The sequence below is a fragment of the Pyrus communis genome, chromosome 2 (genome assembly GCF_041283825.1).
Source record: "Pyrus communis isolate YQ-2024b chromosome 2, ASM4128382v1, whole genome shotgun sequence".
NCBI classification, from domain to species: domain Eukaryota; kingdom Viridiplantae; phylum Streptophyta; class Magnoliopsida; order Rosales; family Rosaceae; genus Pyrus; species Pyrus communis.
In genome coordinates this window covers 18,250,037-18,273,864 of record NC_142566.1, presented here as the reverse complement: position 1 = coordinate 18,273,864, position 23,828 = coordinate 18,250,037, and the positions used below count along the sequence as shown (strand labels likewise).

The following is a 23,828-nucleotide window of genomic DNA, read 5'->3' as shown; positions in this document are numbered from 1 at the left end:
TAGGATCAAACAAACAAATAATTCGTTAAAATTCCAATCCATGTATGCCGTAAGCATAGACATAATAACATAATTAATTGATTAATGATAGCTCCAACTACATGAGATTTTCAATTGTTTGACATGTTAAGTGAACCAAATTCGAACAACCATGTACCAACCTTTTCGGCAAACCGAGCTCAACTGCTCAAGCCTATTACAAAAATAAAAGCGTTTATCGTGCAAGATATTAGAGTAATTGTATGGGAATTGTATGGGACCTATCATTTTTAATTTTGGGATTTGGTTAAAGTACATTCACTTTGGTTATTGTTAGATATGGTCATATATATGACCGTTAAATGGTGAATGTATTAAGTAAATGCATGTATCATAGTCGACCTCTTTAAGTTAACATACATTAGGCTTATTTATGATAACGCCTCTTAAAATTCAAACTCACTCTCATTTTTTTCCCTGAAACTCATTTTTCTCACTTAACCCCCAACAAGTGTATATACTAATCTCTTTCACCATGCCCTATTTCAGAGCACTTCCAGTGTGTAAAGGCTCCCCTTGGCAATAGGCAATTCAATCCCCTCCAGTGAATAGTAACTATATTTAATGAACAATAATTATCTTTTGCATCTCCACCCCTAAACTGAATAGCCATGACAATAGACAATAAAATACTAGTATTTTTTATGTTCTAAAATAATAAAAATATTTTTAATTTCGGATAGGATTTTTAACCGATCTCGTCACGTCCATGTGTCATTAGTCGAAAGTACAATTTTTGTGGATAGATTTTGATAAGATTTTTAACCAATTCTGTCGCGACTTCCATATTTAGAATTGTTGAAAATATTGAAATGTGGTGTAAGATGAGAGAAAATAGTAAGGTATTTATAGGAAAAAAATTATAATTTTTTAAATTTTTTATTAACTTAATTAAGCTGAACTTGAAATCCAACCGTCCATATTGTGATACGTGTCCATACAAACCATTTCTGTTTTTTTTCTTATTTTTTAATTTTTAAAACAGAAAAATATGAACCGTTGATTTGGAAATCAAACGGTCCGTATTCAACTGCTACTTAGTGGGCTGCAATACAGGCTCCATCGTCTCAAATCTTGTTGGAATGAGCTGGCTCCACTTTGGGAGGGGATTGAATTGCAAATGGAGCCTGTCCACAGGGCAAAAGAGCACAGTGAAAGTACTCTCAAGTCCGATCGGTTAAACCTTATGATCTGGCACAAATGGAACCCACTTGCCAATTCCTTCGTCATTGTCCCATCCCTTCCCTTCACGGCTTCACCCACGCCTCCTTTTTCCGTCACCCACCCGGGATAATGAGACTATGACAGGAATATATATTAAAATGGTATAGAGAGCTATTTTGATTTCTGAATTGTCATACTTATCTACATTGTATATATATGGTAATATATGTGGCATTATTTGAATATAACAGTAGAATAAACATGGCAACTTTCATCAAAAGATTGACGCATACTTTTGCAGAAAACAACCTATCCATTTAGTCATTACCTGTTTTTCTCTTATATGTGCGGGCATTGCCTCTTTCTATAGCAAGGGGGACCGTTATATGTATCTGTTATTCTCTATAATATTTAGATATGATTATTTTACATAATATTTTTTCGAACTACAATACTAGAAATCTTGTTATGTAATCGTCATTTAGGTACCGCTTGGTACGTGGAACGAAATAGAACACAGTGGGATGAGACGTTCCGTCCCACATTTGGTGAGCCAAAAAGAGCCAAAAACAATGGAACGTGTTGTCCCATGGAATGAGTTTTGACTGAATTTTCATTCCACCTCATCCCCTGGAACAACTCATTCCACCGCCATGGAACACAAAATTGTAACATTGTAGGACAAAAATGCCCCAGATCTTTTTCATTATTTACACTATCAAATCATAAAACAAGCCTTAAAATTCTCTCATCTTTGTTCCATCTTCTCTGCCGCTACCTCTTCCCGTAGCCTTCATCCTCATCCTCTCCTCATCCTCTCGTAGTAGCTGCATCTCCAAGTTCGATCTTGAACTTCTCTAGTAGCCACTGCATCTCCAGGTTCGATCTTGATCTCTATAGATCTTTAATTTTGCTTTTTTGATTGGGTTTTACTTTTTCGTTTTCTTGATTTTTTCATGGAAATTTTCAATTTTTGGGAAAATAGGATGATTATGAGAAAATAAGTTAGTTTTCTTGGTTTCTCTGGTTTAACTTGTGCTTGGGAATTGTATTTGATTAGTGGTATGTTTGTGTTTTGGTTGTAAATCTACACAGAGTAAATGACCTAATAGTACAAACTTAAACTCAACATCCATTCTTTGTGGTTACATTGTGAGCAAGTATTTGTGTTATGTGTTTTTGTTTCTTGTTTATGTATTCGCATGTCGTTCATGAAGATTGACCTAGGTATGCGATTGAATATTGATAGCTTGTTGAATCTCAGTTTTTGACTTTAATCAATTGATAGCTTGTTGAAACTTTTCTGGGTTTTAATTAATTAAGGTTTTCTTTTTTATTTTTTGTTGCTGATCTTATTTATTCAAGGGCCGCAAAATTTTTGGGTTTATTGAACACTAAAAAGATAAATCTTTTAGATGTATTTCTCTCTACTGCATGAATCTGAGGACACAAATATGAAAAAATAAATCTTTGTGCAATTGGGTTTTGTGAAAGATTTGTGCTTTTTTAATCTGAAAAAAAATGTGATCTTCGGTATGATGCGCACCTTAGATTTTGTGAAACATTATTGATCTTGATTTCAGTTTGCAAAGAATATATGATGTGTTTGGTTATCGGATTATTTAGGTCCTGTTCTTGTCCTGAACTTTGAATCTAGTGCTTATTGTAAGGCATATGATGCATGGAGTCACATACTTTGGTGCCGGACTAGTTTGTCTATGGCTTTAGAATTGCTCTAAAATTCATTAGGAAGTTATGCATCTAAAACTTTTCAGATTGTGATTTGTGTAGTTTTTATGTTTTATTATTACTTACCAATGCTCTTTGCTTTTTGTTTTATAGGTCTCCATGTATGTTGTTGCAACACATTAGATTATCTTAAAGATCCAGTCTTGTCCCAAATAGCCTTTTATTAGATGAATACTCAAGAAACATAAAGTTATTGCTTTAGGCCATGGGTCTGTTGACTAATATGTACACATCAGTATGGCTCTACAGACATATCAGCATGAATGTTACACATCAGCAAGGCGGTTAGTTTGTTGAGATTGTAGGAAAGTTGTTAGTTTGTTGGGATTGTAGGGATATAAGGAAGTTAGTTGGTTAGTAGCTTATGAGTGAAGCCAAGAATACTTGTATAAATAACATACACCTCTCTCTCTCTCTTTGTAATTCATTCATTGTTCAAGGAATACAATCTTTAGTTATTCACTTTCTCTCTCTAAAATCTCTGCCTTTGTTTTTCGTTTTGCTTCTTCTGCACTCCAAAAGCTAATCATGGTATTCTTATAAACGATGACGGAATGGTTGGACTAAATGAAGCCTATTCCGCCCATATCAACTGCGAGGTTGAACACATGGTCAATATTCTTAGTAACCTTTTAGCAATTATCCATCACCCTAAGGTCAACAAGATAGAATTCATGGCATAACATATCTTCAACCATGTTCTAGTGTAAAAAATATATTACAGATAAGCATATATGTGTTCAAATATGAACAAGTTCAAAAAAAAAAAAAAAAAAAATTGTCCCGTCCTCTCCCACGCATACACATTGTACCAAACAACAGATGGAACAGGGGTAAGTTAGTCATTCAATCTTTTGGTTTCGTTCCTTCCAGTGCGTACCAAATGTAGAACGGAACAACCGTCCCGTTTTATCCTGCGCGTACAAAACATAACACGGAACCTTCGTTTTGTCTCGTCCCATTACGTCCTCCCATCCCGTTTGCGTACCAAATGGTACCTTACATATATTTTAGTCTTGACCACTAACTAATTTTAAGAATCTTTTCTTTCATATGCAAATGGTAGTAGATACAAACATTGTTTTCCTAAGACAAGATAAAGCTCATGCGCCACTTTACCTAATTAATCTTGACTCCTAGCCACATTACCTCAACCTCAATAAAATATTTTGTCAAATATATTATTGTGTTACAATTATGCTCAAATATAACATTATTGTGCAATATCACTTGTAAATTAACACACTGGTCTTATGAAGGATCCACTCATGCAAGAAATCAATAAAATCAACCCGACCGAGTGACATAACTTACATAAGTCATGTGTGTTATTTTTACACACAAGATATAATTCATTACCCTTTTTAGATCTAATCACGTTCAAATTTTTACGGTTATTAAAAAATTGCTTGGACTTTATAAAGTCTCTAAAAGCTATATGAGATCAACTCCTATTTAGTTAGTTGTACAAAAAAATTGTCAGATCTATCCATGTGTACTCCTCTCTCTACCATGTTTCACCATCTAGTGGCAACCCATTTCTCATAAAATCCTACTTTTTTTTTTTTTTTTTTAATTTTTAAAATACCCCTTATATTTCTTAAATATGAACCATATGCCATTCTAACATTTACTTTGACTGAATTTATAGAAATGGTGTATAGTAAGACATGCCTTACAAGAGGTTAGGCTACTCCTCATATTGCCAATTGGTTTTATGGTGGAACCCCAACTTTGGTATATTCAATTGGGAATTTGAGAGATTTTTTAATTGATTTTTATTGAGTTTAATTGATTTAGAGATTCCACGTAAAATTTTGATTCACTTCCCTCGAAATCTCGTGGAAGAGATGAGATTTGTGAATGCATAAAATACACTATGAAATATCTCCAATTCTCTCTAATTCTTCATGTAACAACCAGTCCCAAATTTTACGATTTTATAAATTTTAAAAGAGTGAATTGATGAAAATACCCCTAAAGGAGAGAATGTTGACTTTCGTTGTCCGCTGTGTAGCGAGACGTATGACCTATTCTTTTAGCGCATCCTTGTAATACTCGACGATACAAACATGTGGGCGCAAACAGAACCTAATTCAAAGCTATGATGAAGATTTTACGAAACAACGATTACCAAGGACATTTTGGTAAATTCACTATTCTAGATATGCCATGATTATTTTAATATTTTCAGGGGAGATTTTTTTCTTCTTTTATGTCTGGTGGGAACTCACCCATGTGGGATCCCCACTCTACCTATCCCGTGTCCCCTCATTCTCTTGGACCTCTCATTTTCTGCCACCTTGATGCGAAATATATAAGCACACAAATTAAAACCCTCTTTTGACAATTGTAGTATATGTATAAGTAGAGATCGTTCTAAACCGGGGATTAGGAGGGATTGCTAAATCACTTGAAAAGTGACTCAAAAACGTAAAACAAAGGTTAAAACACTAAACTAGACTCAAAGAATGCAAAACTAAACACTAAAACACTAAAACAAACCAAAAGACTCAAAACAGCGCCAAAACACTCAAAACAGCCTTAAAAACACAATATGGGCAGTTTTGAGCACCTACACTAATTTGGACGAATTTGGGTGATAAATTGAATCAAAACACTTAGAAACACAAACTAAGACACTTTCTAACTAAATTGAACACTAAAGTAAAGGGGGATTTAGTTTTGACGAAATTAAACCAAAGTGCACAGATTGTAATAAAAACAGATTGTAAATACGAATTTGATGAAAATATGGATGGAATGCTAGCTAGAAGGTTCTTCTCCACACATGTCACACTTGCATACAAGATGATTTTCAGTTGGTATTTCGATGAATCATGAAACTCAACACCCCAGGTTAATTAGGTTCGCTTAAATTAACCTTCAAGTTCTCCTTAAGTTAATGAATTGGATGGGACAGCGCATACAACAATTCAAAACATTCTCCAAAAGTCCTTTACGTGAAAAGCACAATAAAGATACAATCAAAGATCATTAAGCAACATGAAAACTATAAGTGTTGACGAGGCATTCGTTACTATGATGAGCATGAAACTAGTGCCAAGAATTCATTTAACGCGATCGTTTATAAGCGACCTCCACTACTTGTGAATATAAGTTTGTAACTATTAGGTGAAACTCACTTATATTCTAGCATCATATTCATGCATGAAAACTAAGCGTGCATTCTCAATAAACATACACGAATAAGTTATCAATCAAGCAGTTAAACAAATTGAATCCACAACTCATGAAATTCCAACCAAAGGTAATCAATTCATATTGCAAGCCTAAACATGGTTTTGAATCACCCCCTAGCTAACTAGGGATTTAGCCTCTCATGTTCACATAAAGAGAAACAAAATTGAAATTAAACATAGAGAACAAAAGATTGATTACACCTAAAACGCCCAACAATTCCACGTTGAATTTCTGCACGTCAAGCTCCTTTTTCTTCTTCTCCTTGATGCGGCAGAGAGGGTTTAGGGGGTTTTTGGATGTTATTTTGGTTTAGGGATGGATTTAGGGTGGTAAAGGGTTACAACAAGGCTTATGGGTGGTGTATGGAGGTGTAGATGGATGATTTGAAGTGGCTGCAATGGTGGGAAGGCTGCGGCAGAGAGTGGGAAGTGGCTGGAATGGATGGGAGTTGCGGCAAAAAGGTTTTAGGGTTGATGGTGGTTGCGGCTGAAAAAGGGAATGATGAATGAATGATTAAAAGAGAATTCCTAGGGTGCGGCTAAACTTAGAATATATAGGGTTTCAGAAATTAAAACCCTAGCTTAATTTTATTAACTAAAATTAAGTCAAAGACTGCTAGAATTAGGAAATCAAATCAGAAATTAAAAAGGGATTGGCTGCAAGGTGCGGATAGGGTTTTATTTAGAGAGGGGCATGTGTTTAAGTGCATAAAATGGGACAAAAATGCCCCCCCTTGCACGGCAAGGGAAGGAGAGAAAAGGAAAGGCCACGGCAAGGGTTGTAAGGAGGTCTAGGGCCTTTGTTTTGTGTCCTAAAGTGCATACAAGGCCTTCAAAGTGGCTGGAAAATAAGGATTTTTAAGATTAGGAAAGGTTACCAAAATGGGAAACCTAGGCTTAACTTTCCTACTTGAAGTAGGAATCCTCGTTGAAGTAGGAATCCATCTTTCTTCAAGTCTTCAACTCATTCATTCCTCTTTTGCTCCAAAAGACTCCAATTTGCATCTTCTTGCACACTTTGGCTTTATAATATGAAAATACACAAAAGTGACTTTAAACACTAAAATAACTAAGGAAACACAACATAAATGCACGAGAACAAGCTAATTAAGTCGCATGAATATGCTCCTATCACACCTCACCTCTCTCAAACTCTCAACTCTCTCTCTCTTCCTTCTTCCTCGGCAAACATTGAGAGGGTGCAACCACCTCGAACCACCACCACTCGCCATCTATGGCAAACCAAACCTTCAAGCCACCACCAAATTTCACCACGTCGATAAAGGTTATAACGTTTCAGCCCAGAACTAGAACCAAGGTTAAGAACTCGAACCCGAGAACTCGATTTCCATATTTTCCCAACGAGACCATTATTTTCCCGATGAATCTCCGCTGTTCACAGACTTGGTAAGCCTTGGGAATACTCTAAATCTTATACTTTTGTCTTCATGGTTCGATTATGAGCATGCTTGTGTGTTTTGGACTGGTTTTATGACAAAATATCTCGAGAAAAATATTTCCCAAATTCTAGATATAATACCCTGGAAAATTTAGAATATGTGATTGTGTGGAATTTTTTTTTTCGATAAGTGGAAATGACGAAAATGCACTAAGGGCTAAATGTAATTTTTTGAGGACGTACCTGATCCTCATATATTTTGTCATGTTTCTTGACATATTTGGATAGAGTTCAATCTCACGAATGTGTAGGGGAAAACTGTTCATGAACTGGAGTTATAACGAAGAAGTTATAAGCGAGCAAAGTTAGGGGTGAAATGCTCATTTGACTATAATCGGGATTTCTCCAGATAATTCTGAGGTGCCATGTGGAGGGATGTGGGAGAGAGAAATGGGCACTACCCAATCAGAAAAGTAGGGAGGAAAAAGGAGAAAGGGGGAGAAGAACACCGGATCCCTTATGACCCAGTCCCCTTCCATCGACCTTACCCGTATTCAAGACACTCCAACGCTGATTCCGACGTTTTCCCTGCCAAACGACCATTTTCACCACTCAAAAAAAAACTCCACGACCTCTCTTCTTCAAGTTCCATCTCAAATTTAAGTGAAATTGGCCTTGAAACGGAGAGAAACTTCCGAGGGTGAGTTCATGGGTGTCACGGTGGCGATCCATCGTTCGTGTAACCATCACCGTCGACCACCACCATGGGTCGACTCCTCATGAACCCAGGAACAGGTCCCAAGCCTTGGATGGGGCGGCAGAGCACCGGAGGTGGTGGATCGAGGCCACCAAATTTCTAAGGTTCCAGCGAGTTTCGAGACAAATTAGAGCTTTTCCCGGCCAAATTGGACTTGGCCATAGGTATAAAGTTTGTTATACTCTTTGAGATTTTCATTTTTGTAAATTTTGAGAATTTTTAGAAATAGTTGAAATTTTCCGGCAAGCCAAGGCAGCCGACCGCCATTGGCGGCGACGCGTGGCCAGAGGGCCATAGACGACATTTTAAGCCACATTAGATTCTTGAGTTTAAATTTGATAATCGTGTGGCGTAGGTGGATTGGTTGAACCTAAATTTCGCTACGATACAATGCTTGATTAATTTAGGAATCGACGATCCGACCATTGGATCGTCAACAAACTTTGAGACATTATAGTACATAATATTTGAGGACTTTAGGAACTTATGGATCATGAATCCGACGTATGGATCTTCCCGAATTGGATGTGTAAGTTAGTAAATTAAACGTCAATCGCCACTCGAATGTTATGATTGGCGGAGATCCAACCGTTGGATCGAAATGAAATTTTAGTATGTTGTTCTAGATGCGTAATCTAAACTACGAATGGCCTGATCCCTTTGTAGGGTATGTAGCCAGTCTAACGAGAAGGTTAGATACATCCATTATAAAATAACTGAGATTAATCCTTTCTTGAAATTGAGCTAAGAAAAGAAATTTGGGACCTATCTTAGTAATTAGCTTCCGAATTAGAAATTTCAGGTCCTTACACTGGCGAAGTCCACAAGTTTCAGACCTAGTCCGGCCACCGTGAGAGATCATGATGGTATAATCTTACTCCTTACTCCCTAGCTTCAATTTGACTATTTGTATGCTGAAAATGGTTGAGTTTTGACCTTGATCAGAGTCGGAATTTATTCTGGCCTTCTTTTTCACCTACGACTAGGATTGGGTCAACCTGACCAGAAAGGATAAAAAAGAAAAAAAAGAAAAGAAGAAGCCCAAATCCGCGAGCCGGATCTGGATCCAAACTCAGGATCCAGCTCGGTTTATTTCCGAAATGGATTTGGAATATTCTTAGAATATTCCTTGTGTTGACCTTTTTGAAATTTTTTTGGAAACCCTCTTAGAAAATGGACTGGGCCAAATCCCGAGTTTGAATTTGGGTATGGGTGGCCGATTTGGGCTTTTTTTTTCCCTACTCAGTCTTAAACGCGAGCAAAAGAGAAAGCCAGAATAAATTCTTGCTCCGATCAAGGTCAAAACTCAACCATTTTCAACGTATAAATATTCAAATTGAAGCTAGGGAGTAAGGAGTAAGATTATACCATCATGGCCTCTCGCCGTTGGTGGACTTGGCAGGAAAAAAGGTTTGAAACTTGCAGACTTCACCGAAATTTGGGAAATAGTTTCCCGGAGCTATTTTCTATCATAAAACCAGTCCAAAACACATAAGCATGCTCAAAATCAAACCACGAAGACAAAAGTATAAGATTTAGAGTTTTCCCAAGGCTTACCAAGGCCGTGAATGGCAGAGGTTCATTTGGAAAATCATGGTCTCGTTGGGAAAATATGGAAATCGAGTTTTGGGGTTCGAGTTTGTAACGTTGGTTCTAGTTCTGGGCTGGAACGTTGATAACCTTCATCGACGTAGCGAGATTTGGTGGTGGCTTGAAGGTTGGCTCTCGCGGAGATGGCGAGTGGTGGTGGTTCGAGGCGGTTGTACCCTCTCGGTGCTTGCCGAGGAAGAGGGAGAAAAAGAGTTAAGAGTTTAAAAGACGTGAGGTGGCAGAAAATGAAAAGTCCATGAAAATGGGGGGACATGGGATAGTTGGAGTGGGGATCCCACATGGGTGAATTCCCACCAGACAGAAAAGAAGAAAAAAAATCTCCCCTGAAAATATTAAAATAATCATGGCATATCTAGAATAGTGAATTTAACAAAATGTCCTTCGTAATCGTTGTTTCGTAAAATAGTCATCGTAGCTCCGAATTAGGTTCCGCTTACGCCCACGCGTTTGTATCGTCGAGTATTACAAGGATGTGCTAAAAGAATGGGTCATACGTCTCGCTACATGACGGTCAACGAAAGTCAACATTATCACCTTTAGGGGTATTTTCGTCAATTCACTCTTTTAAAATTTATAGAATCGTAAAATTTGGACGGGTTGTTACACTTCAACTTTTTCAAATTCTTTAAAATCAAATTCTATTGAATACACCTAGAATGTTATAAACATCTTTAAAATCTTAATTGAATACACCCAAATTTCTAAAGATTTTAATAAATTATTTTAAAATCCTGATTGAATACACATTGAATTTCAGATAATCACTTAAAATTCTGATTGAATACTCCTAGATTCATTAAAAGAAATAAAATCCATCAAAATCTCAATTAAATACACCCTCCGTAGTATACTTTTGAGGGGTTAAGTGAGAGGTGAGCTTTGAGTTTTATAAATGGGGTACGACCATAAATAAGCCTATACATTAATTATATATTACAATATGGTGACTTTTTTTTATTTTACAAACGATAATGTTAATATGTTAAATTATTAATTGTTAGGAGAAAGGAGATCAATGGAAAAGAAACCCACACCAGATTGTATCCCTTCAAAATGTGGAGCTTTCACGCTGGAAAAAGAAAGGCACCGCAGCACAATGGGAAGTTTGTATTGTGGTGAAGAATATATATTTAGTAGGATTATCTGATTAGTACAATTCTTATACCGAATAAAATGTGCGAAATATCATATAAAATTAAATATTGGTAAATATAATATGATTTACTAACAAATTTTTATGTACACTCGAAATACAAAATAGCACGTATAATATGAGCGGACTACAAAGTTGATGAATCTCACTTGTAAAATGCATTACTTACTATTTGGAAGAAAAAACGAAAAGAAACGAGACCGAGCAAACCAAGCCGAATATGGAAAAAACCGAAACAAGCAAAGCCCAGAGAGAAACGGGACAAACCGCTTACTATCTGATTCCAATCAATCCAACAATTAAAAACGATTCTGAAATTAAATACATGCTAGGTTCTTGAACATTTTTCTCAGCTTGTGTACAAGTACTGAATCTGCTGCGAGAGTCTACCATCCTCCGTCGTTCGTCACCGCCATGGCCACCGACTTCAAGTCAATACCCATCATCGGTAAATAGTTAAAAACCAAATCAAATATTACCCAAAAACCCAAAGATTGAATTTTTCATTGATTTTTGTATTTAATTTTGGATCTTACTGCAGATATTGCTCCTCTTTTGGCCAAATCCGATGATCCAAAAATGGGCCAGGACCCGGATGTTGCTCAAGTTGTCAGACAATTGGATCGAGCTTGTAAAGAAGCTGGCTTTTTCTATGTGGTACTTTGAATGAAATTCTCTCGAATTTAATTTAAACCCATGAAAGATTTGCCATTTCTTTTCCTATTTTTTTGAGTTTTATGGGGTTGGTGGTTTTTGTAATTTGGCAGAAAGGACATGGTATTCCCAAGACTCTGCTGAAACAAGTCAAGAATCTGACACGCAAGTTTTTTGAGCTTCCATACGAAGAAAAACTCAACATCAAAATGTCTGCTGATAGTGGATTCAGGTATATATAATTATATATATGTCAGTATGTATGTGTGTGTGCATCTTTGTGAATGAGGATTAATTTTATGATATATGATTAGTGTATGTGTGATTTGTATTAAGAGAAGGCTTGATTTTCCATGCAGAGGATATCAGAGAATTGGAGAGAATATTACCAAAGGTGTACCTGACATGCATGAGGCTATTGATGTATGTCTTGATTTTATAAACGCTTTTAAGTTTTTCAGTCAAACGTTGCCAGAAGTAATTAAGCTATTTAAAAGTGCTTTTACCCATTGTAAAAGTAATGCGAATATGCTTTTGTATACTTTTCATTTTTTCCTTACTGATTACCATTTTGTTTCACGTGTAATAGTGCTATAAAGAATTGAAACCAGGGATGTATGGAGATCTTGGAAAACCAATGGAAGGATCTAACCAATGGTAGGCACAAATTAAGGCCTTCCCTGCTAAGTACACTATTACAGATTTTCTTATAAATAACGCATTCGAGTTTGGTATTTCAAGTAAATTTTGTATCCTTATCTTGACTACGAAAAGATTGTCAATGTAATATGAAAAACAGGGCTGATCTAACATTGTATATGAAATAGTATGCGCACCTTAGTTGAATTAGTGTAGCAGAGCTTTTGCACAAGTCTAGCTCTAGTAAGGACTGCTGTTCAAATTTAAGGAGAAAAGTTCTGTGTAGTGATTGGAGGCGTGGAACACCCCATTGTCCTGATCACCATTGAACGAAATTCATTTATGTTTTGTAATCACAATGCTGCTCTTGACTCATTAAACAGTACACAAAGTTGATACCATTTTGGAAATTGAATTGTGACTACATGTCTATCCTTATGTTGGCTTATTCTGGAATTAGTGTTCGGTCTAGAAACTCCATGTTTATCCCTTTCGAGCTTACTCTAGACTTCACAACTGGTTCTTGCATAGTGTTACTGAAGCTGTTCACTTCGATTTGTGATCCTTTGTGCAGGCCAGATAATCCCCCAGAATTTAAGGTACTAATGGAGGAATATATCAGCCTTTGCACAGGCATGTTTTCCATGGATAACAAACTTTTTCCCTTTTTTCCACGCTTTAATCTTTCCATATTCTCCTGGTTACAAGCTTTTGTTTCTCGTTCCTTACAGGCCTTTCAAAAAAGATCATGCGTGGAATTGCGTTAGCACTGGGTGGATCACCATATGAATTTGAAGGTGATAGAGCTGGGGATGCATTTTGGGTGATGCGCCTTATTGGTTACCCAGCTGCACGCTCTACAAACGCCTCGGACATTCCAAAAAATGATGTCGGATGGTAATACTCTATTGCTGCTTAGGATGCTTGCACTTTCCTTTATATCTAAGTTATATGTTATTGATGTCCTTTCCTCTCTTTTCTCCCAATTGTGTCCTTCTGATCATGTCTGGCGGGCAAACAATTGCAGTGGAGCTCACACTGATTATGGTAAATTTAGTTCGCCCTTAGCAAATAGTGGCCTAGGAAAATCAATAAATCCCAGTCTTCTAAATTGTTGCATTACAGGTTTGTTGACATTGGTTAATCAGGATGACGATATAACTGCTCTTCAGGTAAGATTATTCCCTTCCTAGTGTTATATGCTGTCAGCATCCTGCTGCTCTAGTTTCCATACAAGTTGAGTTGAATGACTTGTTGAAGGTGAGAAACCATTCCGGTGAGTGGATATCAGCTCCTCCTGTTCCTGGGACATTTGTCTGCAATATTGGAGACATGCTAAAGGTAATACTTATCTGTGTATTCATTGTTCCTAATATTTGTACCGACTCCTGGATTAAGTACTAAGTCATTCTCTCCCTGGAATGAGTGCAGATTTACTCAAATGGTTTATACGATTCCACTTTGCATCAAGTTATCAACTCCGCTCCAAAATACCGGGTCTGTGTAGCGTATTTCTATGAGGTATGAGATTAGCTGGTTCATTTATTCGCTCGTTCTTTCTTCTTGTGTTGCGTTCTCCACACCTTATTTCCGTTTCTGTTCTCTTTGTTATTGTTCATATTTTGGTGCTAACCTCCACTGTACATGCTTCTTCGTGTGTTAACAGACAAATTTTGATACAGCAGTCGAGCCTTTGGATTTTTGTGTAGAGAAGACAGGTGGAGCTAAGAAATTCGAAAGAGCTCTTTATGGAGAACATTTGGTTAACAAGGTCCAAACAAACTTCGGTTAATAGTCGAAATATTAGTGTATGAAGCTCTAAGCATCTATTGTATTGAGTGAACGAATCCTGTTAATTTGGTGAAACTACTTTTTGAATTGGCTCACATCGCATGGCAATGACCAACCCCCAAGATTGGGGGTTTGTAATTGGAAAGTGATTGAATTCCAACAAAAAATTAAGGCATGTTGGATACTCTACTTGAATTAGACTTTTTTAAATTTACAAACACTTTTTAAGTTTTAAGCTTTAAAAATTTGTTTGGTAGGATTATTTAAAAAAACTGAACTTAAGACTGATAAAAAAAAAAGTCTATTCTTTAAAAACACTAAACGTTGTTGCAATCATATTTAGAATAGGAATGTGATTGTGTAAATCCTAGTAGATATGAGAATGTATCTTATATTCCTATTAGGAGTTGATTACCTATTAAATGTTGTAATCCTAAAAGGAAAGGTTTTTACCTATCCTACTACTATAAATAAAGGCACAATGGGGTGAATCAAACACACCTCACAATTAAATCACCCTCTCTTCTCTCTAAATGTGGCTAGCCTTCTCTCTCTCTCTCTCTCTCTCTCTAATCCCTAGATCGTTCAATCAAATAGGCCTACAATACGTTATGAGTACGCTTTTACCAAAAGCTGAGGAATTGACGCATTGTAGGAGGAGGCTATCATCCACCAAATTCAAAGCCTTATTTTTGTTTTCTGCTAATCAGGTACGCTTAAAATAAAAGAAGATATTTGAAACGTCCATGATGCATGAACCCTTTTATGTTTATATTTTCCTTACGATATATATATATATATATATATATATATTGTATATGTTAATATATTTGTCAATATATGTATTTGTTTCATGCATCACACAATTAATTTGTTATGCGGAATATGTGAGTCAAAGTATAATATTAAATTAGAAGCATGTTTAGGGTTTCCTAAACCCTAAGGGATTTCGAAAAAAATAAAAAAAGGGAAACTGGACATGGTGCAGCACAACCACTGCACCACCATTATGCACATCATAACCAGGCCTCGGCCTGGGGCAACTTTTGATGGGCCTGAAGCCCTGAGCTCGCCTGCACGATTGACCTACACACCGCAACCTTTTATGGTTGATGGGCTTGTGCCTTAGCCACGAACCTGTAGCCCTGGTTCTAGGTCTACGCCAGCAAGCTGTTATGCTTGCTGGGCTTTGCAGCAACCCCGACCCACTCACATACAGCCAGCCCATTATGACTTGGCTTCCCATGCGAACCCATAAGCTAGCAAACATGCTAAGCCCAAACTCGTGCCCCTTCGACCCAAAATTGAAACCCAGTTGTGGCTGAGGTTTCTCCCACACCCTCGTGGCCTGCAGCTCACTCCTGAGGCCCTTTAGGGTCATGCCTTTTATTGAAGGCACCCAACCCGAGCCCAATTATTTTTGGGGCAATATTTTTCGACCCAAATGCTATTATTTTAGCATTCTAAATAATTTTAACCTGTATGTTAGTATTATTTTAGCTTCTACAATTGACCTTGTATGGCCCAATTTATTGAATTAATTAAAAGTGACCTACAATCCATTAATATGATAATGAATCCAAATTTATTGACATGAAGATCACTTTTGGACATTAACGATTCAATAATTTATTTTTATACTTTGAACTGTAACATATTTTCATAGTAATGAAGCTCTCACACTTGAGTTCCTAAAGAACCTCAAATCCACCATATTTAAATTAGTATATTGCATTATGTGTTTCTTGCAGGAACCTTTCATTATGAACTAATTGTTCATAAGACTAAATTGAACATGCAGTTTCAAATTTTGGGCCTTTGAAACTTGAAGTTTTCATTCAAAACATACTACATGAAACCTATAGTTTTTATGTATAAATTAAACCAATACATGTCTATAGAACCTGTATGTTCTACGATACATGTCTATGGTTTCCATATGACTAATCATGTTTTTTTCCCTCCGTTTTAGGGACATGTCGAACTTGAACAAGCTCAATTTCTCCACTTTAGAAGCCTCTGGAAGAAACTATCTGAAGTGGGTTCAAGACGTGAAGCTCCATCTGATTGCAAAGGGCATCAGAGCCACCATCGAGGCACCTATCACCGACAAACTTGTTGACAAAGCTCAGAAGGCTAATGCAATGATCTTCATTTGAAGACACATCCATGATGCACTGCACACCGCGTACCTCGTTGAGCAGGACCCACGCACCCTCTGGCTTGCTCTGGCCGACCGTTTCAATCACCAGAAAGACATCTACTTGCCTGAAGCAAGACATGATTGGCAGCATCTTTGCTTCTAGGACTTTAAGTCCGTGAATGAATACAACTCTGAAGTTTGTAGAATCTGTTCACTGTTGAAATTCTGCAAAGTGGAACTAATCGAATCAGATCTCTTGGAGAAGACCTATTCGACCTTCCATACCACCAATATTATTCTGCAGCAACAATATAAGGCACGTAAATTGACCAAGTTTTTAGATTTGATCTCTGTTTTACTTCTCGTTGAAAAACATAACCAGCTTTTGATGAGGAATCATCAATCTCGACCCACTGGCTTGAACGCCGAGCCTGAAGCGCATGCAACACATTCTAGCAGCTATAAACAATGAAAGAATCATCGTGGCCATGGCAATGGGTGACAAGCCCCACCACATGCCCAATACCAACAGAGTTCCGCACCTATGGGAAGAAATGTGACCCAGCAACGTCTACCACTCGCCCCTAAGGCCCTAAACTTCAAGAATAAGGGCAAAGCTCCTGTTCAGCCTGCTTCTACTGAACTGGACATGTGTTATCACTGTGGATCAAGGGATCATTGGTCACGCGTATACCGAGCTTCCCTTGAGGCTATTGCCAAGTATCATTCCTGTCGTGAGTCTAACTTTGCACACGTGGATCATCCAGAAGATGCAACTACATTACTGGAGATATCGAATTTTCAGGAGGCGTCAACGCCTATGGATGAATAAATCAGACATGTTTTTAAGGTATTTACCCCTAGTGGCCAAACCCACTAGGAGTGGTTGGTCCCTACCCCCCCTATTTTCTAGGTTTATGGTTTAATTTTGAACAATTTTTCTATGTATTTGGAATAATTTGTTTAGTTTTGGTTTTGGTTTGTTTTGAATTATGGATTGTTATTTGAATGGATATTATTTTCTCGAATTGCTTAATTGAATGAATGGACTTATATTTATGCATGTGACCATTTCAATCAATTTATTTCTAGGTATGTTTAGTGGGGAAGTTAGTTGTTTGATAGATAGTGCAACCACGAACACCATACTGCATGAACGACACTATTTTACTAACTTAATACCCAAGAAAGCTCATTTGACAACTCTCTCAGGCCTATCCAACTTGATTGAAGGATATGGAAAGGTACATACCATGTTGTCTAATGGTACTATCTTAACCATTAAGGAGGCACTATATTCTCCACGTTCCAAAAGAACGTTGCTGAGTTTTAGAGATATTCGAGATAATAAATATCATCTTGAAACCACTGAAGATCATGGTTCTAAATTTCTTTGTATCACTTCATATGAATATGGCCAGAAACGTATTCACAAGAAGTTGGAACGTCTGCTGAATGGGTTGTACATCACAACCATTCACAGCATATAAGCCCACAGTGTGATTGGCCCTATGCTTGAGTTCCAGGACACTTTGTTGCTTTTGCATAACCGTTTGGGACATCCCGGACATGACATGATGCGTCGTATCCTCAAATCATCACACGGTCATAAGTTACATCCCTATGTTGGACTCCCGCCATGCAAAACGTGTCCTTTAAGGAAGTTGAATACTCAACCCTCATATACAAAGATCATTCACGACCCCCCTAAATTTCTTCAGATGATTCAAAGGGACATTTGTGGACCTATCTAACCAACATGCAAACCATGTAGATACTTTATAGTGTTGATTGACGCATCGACAAGATGGTCACATGTTTACCTGTTGTCTACACGTAATGCCGCGTTTACTAAACTCCTAGCTCAAATCATTAAGCTAAGGGCTCACCACCCTGATTATCCGATTAAGTCGATTCGACTGGATAACGCTGGAGAGTTTACGTCACAGACTTTTGAAGATTATTGCATGTTAGTAGAGATTAATGTGGAACATCTTGTACCCCATCTTCACACCCAAAACGGCTTGGCAGAAGCTTTCATAAAGCGTCTTCAATTGATAGCTCGAACTTTGGTTATGAGAACCAAACTGCCGGTATCTGCCTGGGGCTATGCAATATTGTACACAACTATGTTAGTCTGCCTGAAGCCCACCGCTACTTAACCACATTCACCGTTACAGTTGGTTACTGGATACGAGTCTGACGTCTTGCATTTACGGGTGTTTGGGTGCGCCATTTATGTGCTAATAGCACCGCCGCTACATACCAAAATGGGTCCTCAGAGAAAAACAGGAATCTATGTCGGTTATGATTCGCCATCAATTGTTCGCTACTTAGAACCCATGACAGGATATCTCTTTACCGCACGTTTTGTGAATTTTCACTTTGATGAAACAATTTTCCTATCATTAGGGGAGAAAAGTATGATAACGTTCCTGCAGAACGTCGCAAATTTTCGTGGTATGCTCTCACTATGTCTCATTTAGATCCACACACTGCCCAATCTAAAACTGAGGTGCGAAAAATTATAGATCTTTAGAGCATTGCTCAAAGCATGCCAAATGCTTTTAATGATCTAGCAAAGGTGACAAGATCACATATACCCGCTGCAAACGCACCTGTAAGGATAGATGTACCCCGCGTACGTTAACAACCTCCTAGGAAAGCCGGACCATCCTTGAAGGTAAGGAGGCCGCACCCTCCACGCGGCAAGGTACATTGACTGCTAACCAATCAGCTGCTCCGACCTTGAAGCGTGGCAGACCCTTTGGTTCAAAGGATTCATAACCCCGGAAGAGGAAAATGGTACCAACTAGTGACCCTAGTTTTGAATCCAACCATCGCTCACTCATATGTTCCAACACATGAGGTTATTCTAGATTACTGTGATGCTTCAGACGAAACATGTCGGCCTCTAGAGAATCGTGAGATTTCGGTCCACTACACAGTATTGGATGAGGTTTGGAATAGGAATGAGATGATCATCGACGATGCATTTGCGTACTCAGTAGCTACTGACATCATACTTAGCGATGTTTATGAATGCCGACGTAGAACCGCTTGGTCAAACTTGAAACAAGCAATCTAGGTTGAACTTGATTCGCTCGTGAAACATAAAGTGTTTGGACCTATCATTCCTACACCACCACGTGTGAAGCCCGTTGGTTACAAGTGGGTTTTCATAAGGAAGCGTAATGAGAAGAATGAAATAGTGCGATACAAAGCACGCCTCATAGCACAAGGCTTCTCTCAACGCCCTGAGATTGACTATGAGAAGACGTATTCTCCCGTAATGGACTTTATAACGTTCCGCTACTTAATCAGTTTGATAGTTTCCAAAAAATTGAATATGCAGCTTATGGACATGGTAATCGCATATCTCTATGGGGATCTAGATACAGAAATATACATGAAAGTTCCAGAAAGACATCCATTGACTGGTTTAAATAGTTCTAGACCATGGAACATTCTCTCAATTAGGTTGAGAATGTGACTCTATGGATTGAAATAATTCGGGTCAATGTGGTATAACCATCTGAATGAATATTTGACAAGTTAGGGTTATGTGAACAACGAATTATGTCAAGGCGTGTTCATAAAGAAGTCACATTCCGGATTTGCAATCGTTGCAGTTTCTGTCAATGACATGAACCTCATTGGGCTTCTGCAGAGTTTGAGGAAATTGATGCACACCTGAAATCAGAATTTAAGATGAAGGATCTTAGGAAAACTTGATATTGTCTCGGCCTGGAGATCGAACATTGTTCGGATGGAATTTTAGTTCATTAATCAAACTACACCCAAAAGGTGTTGAGTCGTTTTAATGAGGATAAAGTGAAACATTCGAGTATACCCATGGTCGTTCGGACTCTAGATGCTAAACGGGATCCCTTCCATCCAAATAAGGATGAGGAAGAGATTTTGGAACCCGAAGTTCCTTACCTAAATGCAATTAGGGCTTTATTGTACTTGACTCAGTGCACTAGGCCCGACATCTCCTTCGCTATTAATCTTTTGGCAAGATACAGCAATGCGCCCGTACACAGACACTTGAAGGTGTTAAAGACATTTTCCGCTACCTCAAGGGTACAACGGATTTTGGCTTGTTCTATACTCGCGAATCTCTGAGTGTTGCCACCCTCTATGGTCATTGGATTGATTCTCGCCTTATTGGTTACGCAGATGCTGGATAATTGTCTGACCCTCATAGGACACATTCTCAAACGGGTTATGTCTTTACCTTTAAAGACACCACTATATCTTGGAGGTCTACCAAGCAAACATTAGTTGCGACTTCGTCAAACCATGCTGAGATTCTCACCTTGCATGAAGCATCGCGTGCGTGCTTTTGGCTGAGAGAAATTATGGGACATATACGAAGCACTAATGGTCTTACATCAGTCGTTGACCTTCCTACGACGATCTTTGAAAACAATGCAGCATGTATCGAGCAATTAAAGAAAGGATACATCAAGGGAAACAACAGCATGCACATAGCGTTGAAGTTCTTTTACTCACACCAGCAACAGCAACATCGAACATTGAAGTCAAGCAAATCCGTTCCTAGGACAACCTGGCCGATCTCTTCACCAAGTCATTGCCTAAGTCTACTTTTAAGAAGCTCGTCCAAGGAATCGGTATGCGTGAATTGCCTAAGTTGAATCGCTTGTAGTTCTCTTATTTAGAAGTTATGTCTAACTTAGGGGGAGTATCTAGAAGCATATTCACATGATTTTAATGTACTCTTTTCCATACTATTAGGAACATTTTTCCCATTGAGTTTTTGCTACCTAACGAGGTTTTAACGAGGAACCCGTCTTGGGATGATCATACTCCGTTGAGTTCACTACTTTCGTCCTGTTTGACGTTCGTTTTGGATATTAACTTTTATCCTTAATCTATGGATTTTCCTCATGCCTTGGGTTCTACCATAGCGAGATTTTATGAGTTTTACTACAAATGCATACTTCACTTAAATTTGAGACTCGCGATCACCCGTTGTGCCGATAACTTCATCAATTATTCTACCTTATCTATTGAAGATCTGATGCGATGGTTTGTTGAGTATTTACACACTCAAGGGGAAATGTTGCAGTCATATTTAGAATAGGAATGTGATTGTGTAAATCCTAGTAGATATGGGAATGTATCTTATATTCTTATTAGGAATTGATTACCTATTAAATGTTGTAATCGTAAAGGGAAAGGTTTTTACCTATTCTACTACTATAAATAAAGGCACAATAGGGTGAATCAAACACATCTCACAATTAAATCACTCTCATTTCTCTCTTATTGTGGTCGGCCCTCTCTCTCTCTAAACCCTAGATCGTTCAATCAAATAGGCCAATCTGAAAATATTAGTCACAGAACGGGATTTTAATACAATTGATGTTTTCTCCTTTTTTTAGTGGACGTAGACTGAGATGCTCTAATCGGCATCACAAAAGAATACAGTATAATATGGAGTTCATCTTATGATCCAACGTTACAACATTCTAACCTAATAATCTCAAACAAAATGATGGCGAAAACAAAACGGAAAGTTCAATTCCTGATTCTGTCTTGGCCCAGATTTTCCTATATCGGGAACAACACCTCGTTCAGCTAGTATCCTAAAATTCATACAGACAACCAATTTGCAGAAACAGTTTCAGCATTAATATATTACAGATGAAGTGGAACGTCTGTGCCTAGCTCTCTCAGTCGGTCTACTATATCGTAAAGAAATCCAAAAGTGAGTATATTTTGTGCATTGAGATCTTCTCTAATGTGTGGATGAATTATGAACCATTCTCCCAACATCTTGTGCACGTGAGCACGAATCAACCGCCAAGGCACAGGGTATTGTTCACAGAGCTTCAAATACTCCACCAGAAGATCTGCCTAGTCCAACTTCCCATCTTTCCTGCTTTCTTCGTTCTCAGCTGCCCATTCAACAATTTGAAACCCAGCAAAGAGAGCCGGATTCTCAAGAAGAAACTCTGCAGAAAGCACCTCATCAGCACCAGTCACCTCCAAACAATCACGAACATCATCCATGTGCTTGATGTTACCATTAGCAAGGACATGGATTATGAGAGCATTCTTGACGACCCTGATGGCGTCCCAGTTGGCCCAAACTTTCTTCTGGTCTTTCTTATCTCTAGTCCGACCATGGACAGCTTAAAGTGAGCAACCGGCATCCTCTAGCATCCTAGCGTACTTGATCGTATCCTCCAAATTTGGAAAGATGCGGACTTTGCATGACACAGGAACATTCAGGTTTTAAACCAAGTTCTCTACTAGAGATTTTATAAGAGGAAGGTTATCCATTAGAAAAGCTCCGTAATTCCCCCGCCTCGCAATACGCTGAGGACACCTTCATGAAAATTCACCCTAACTCAAACAACTTGAGGCTTTTAATCCCTAAATTCCACATTAACTCAGAAGGATATTCGAGAATTCGAATTAGTTTCTTGTGCGGTAAGTTTCTAATGCTAGTTTAACATTTTTTGTTTAATACTTTGCCAACAAGTACACAAGAACTCACTCCAACACTTGAACATTTCTCCATTATTATTCACCCACTAACAGTCTAACACTAAATTAAAAACACAACACCCCTAATCATAATTTCATTCATAAATTACGTAACAATGATTATCTGAGATTGGATGAGCAATTACCCCAAATTAATGTCGACATAATCACAATGAGTCTCCACTCTCTTTGCAGCCTCCAACAGAACTTCAGGATCATTAGTGCAAAATTGAACAAATAATGGACGGTCCTCCTGCAATACTCTCAAAATTTAATCCACCAACTAACAAAAAAATTACTACATTAATCGCCAAATTCAATTAATTTTACCTTACAAGCGGTAAATTCTTGCTCCCGGTACTTCTCACTCTCTGTGAAAATGCGAGAGTGGAGCATCGGCGTGTAAGCGGCGGCGGCCTCGTACTTGCGGCAGAGCATCCGAAACGGGAGCTCCGAGTTGTCCACCATTGGGGCAACAATCAGTTTAGGCCGCCCCAGTTTCAACCACTGAGCCCATGCTCGCTCGATGCTCGACTCTCCAGTCAAGCAGCGCAACGACGGCGTATAGGAGAAAGTCTATTGCTCTTCTTGTTGTTGGTGGTGGTCGGAGCAGAAGGCGTCGTCGAGGTCTTGCAGCGGGTCCAAAGGGAGAGGTCGGGTTCGGATTTAGGGTTCTACGGCGGTGAGATGAGAGGCTATATGAGACGTAGGGATAAGGGGTTTTAGGGTTTTGGGAGGGAGGAGGTGTAAATTGGGGATTTTAAATCTCATGGGCAGACAATGGGAATGGAAAATGAGTAGTAACCCATCGCCACCTTTTGGATTGGAGGTTGTGGGACGGTTTTTGCATATACAATTGCATATTATTGCACGAACTACTTAGCTTCAGGATTAAGCTGATTTTTTTTTTTTTTTAACAAATGATATTATATACATTAAGGAGACAACGGACTTAGCATCATATAGGCTAGCAATAATGTGGTTCAAATTCACCTTTGGCAAGA

At 38.2% G+C, this 23,828-nt stretch overlaps 1 protein-coding gene, 1 long non-coding RNA gene and 1 pseudogene across 2 annotated transcripts; 2 read left to right on the top strand and 1 right to left on the bottom strand.

Moving 5' to 3' along the window:
• The first annotated feature begins 1,669 nt into the window (after positions 1-1,669).
• Positions 1,670-3,414, top strand: LOC148698679 (uncharacterized). Its single transcript, XR_015952133.1, has 2 exons — positions 1,670-2,082; positions 3,046-3,414. It is a non-coding gene; the product is annotated as an uncharacterized LOC148698679 (long non-coding RNA).
• Positions 3,415-11,221: 7,807 nt separating this feature from the next.
• On the top strand, positions 11,222-14,354 carry LOC137748441 (2-oxoglutarate (2OG) and Fe(II)-dependent oxygenase superfamily protein). Its single transcript, XM_068488591.2, has 12 exons — positions 11,222-11,523; positions 11,617-11,732; positions 11,843-11,961; positions 12,089-12,152; positions 12,319-12,386; positions 12,943-13,001; positions 13,100-13,265; positions 13,396-13,415; positions 13,494-13,540; positions 13,629-13,709; positions 13,800-13,889; positions 14,035-14,354. Exons 1-12 carry the CDS (start codon positions 11,490-11,492, stop codon positions 14,158-14,160), a joined length of 990 nt encoding a protein of 329 aa, XP_068344692.2. The 5' UTR covers positions 11,222-11,489; the 3' UTR covers positions 14,161-14,354.
• Positions 14,355-21,924: 7,570 nt separating this feature from the next.
• On the bottom strand, positions 21,925-23,595 carry LOC148698678 (uncharacterized; annotated as a pseudogene).
• Between the last annotated feature and the right edge of the window lie 233 nt (positions 23,596-23,828).

What these genes read in the sequence shown, in the direction of transcription:
- LOC137748441 (XM_068488591.2), top strand. Translation starts at nt 11,490, where the DNA reads ATGGCCACCGACTTCAAGTCAATACCCATCATCG. An exon ending in AAGCTGGCTTTTTCTATGTG is followed by an intron (nt 11,733 to 11,842) that starts GTACTTTGAATG and finishes GTAATTTGGCAG; the next exon opens with AAAGGACATGGTATTCCCAA. An exon ending in ACATGCATGAGGCTATTGAT is followed by an intron (nt 12,153 to 12,318) that starts GTATGTCTTGAT and finishes CACGTGTAATAG; the next exon opens with TGCTATAAAGAATTGAAACC.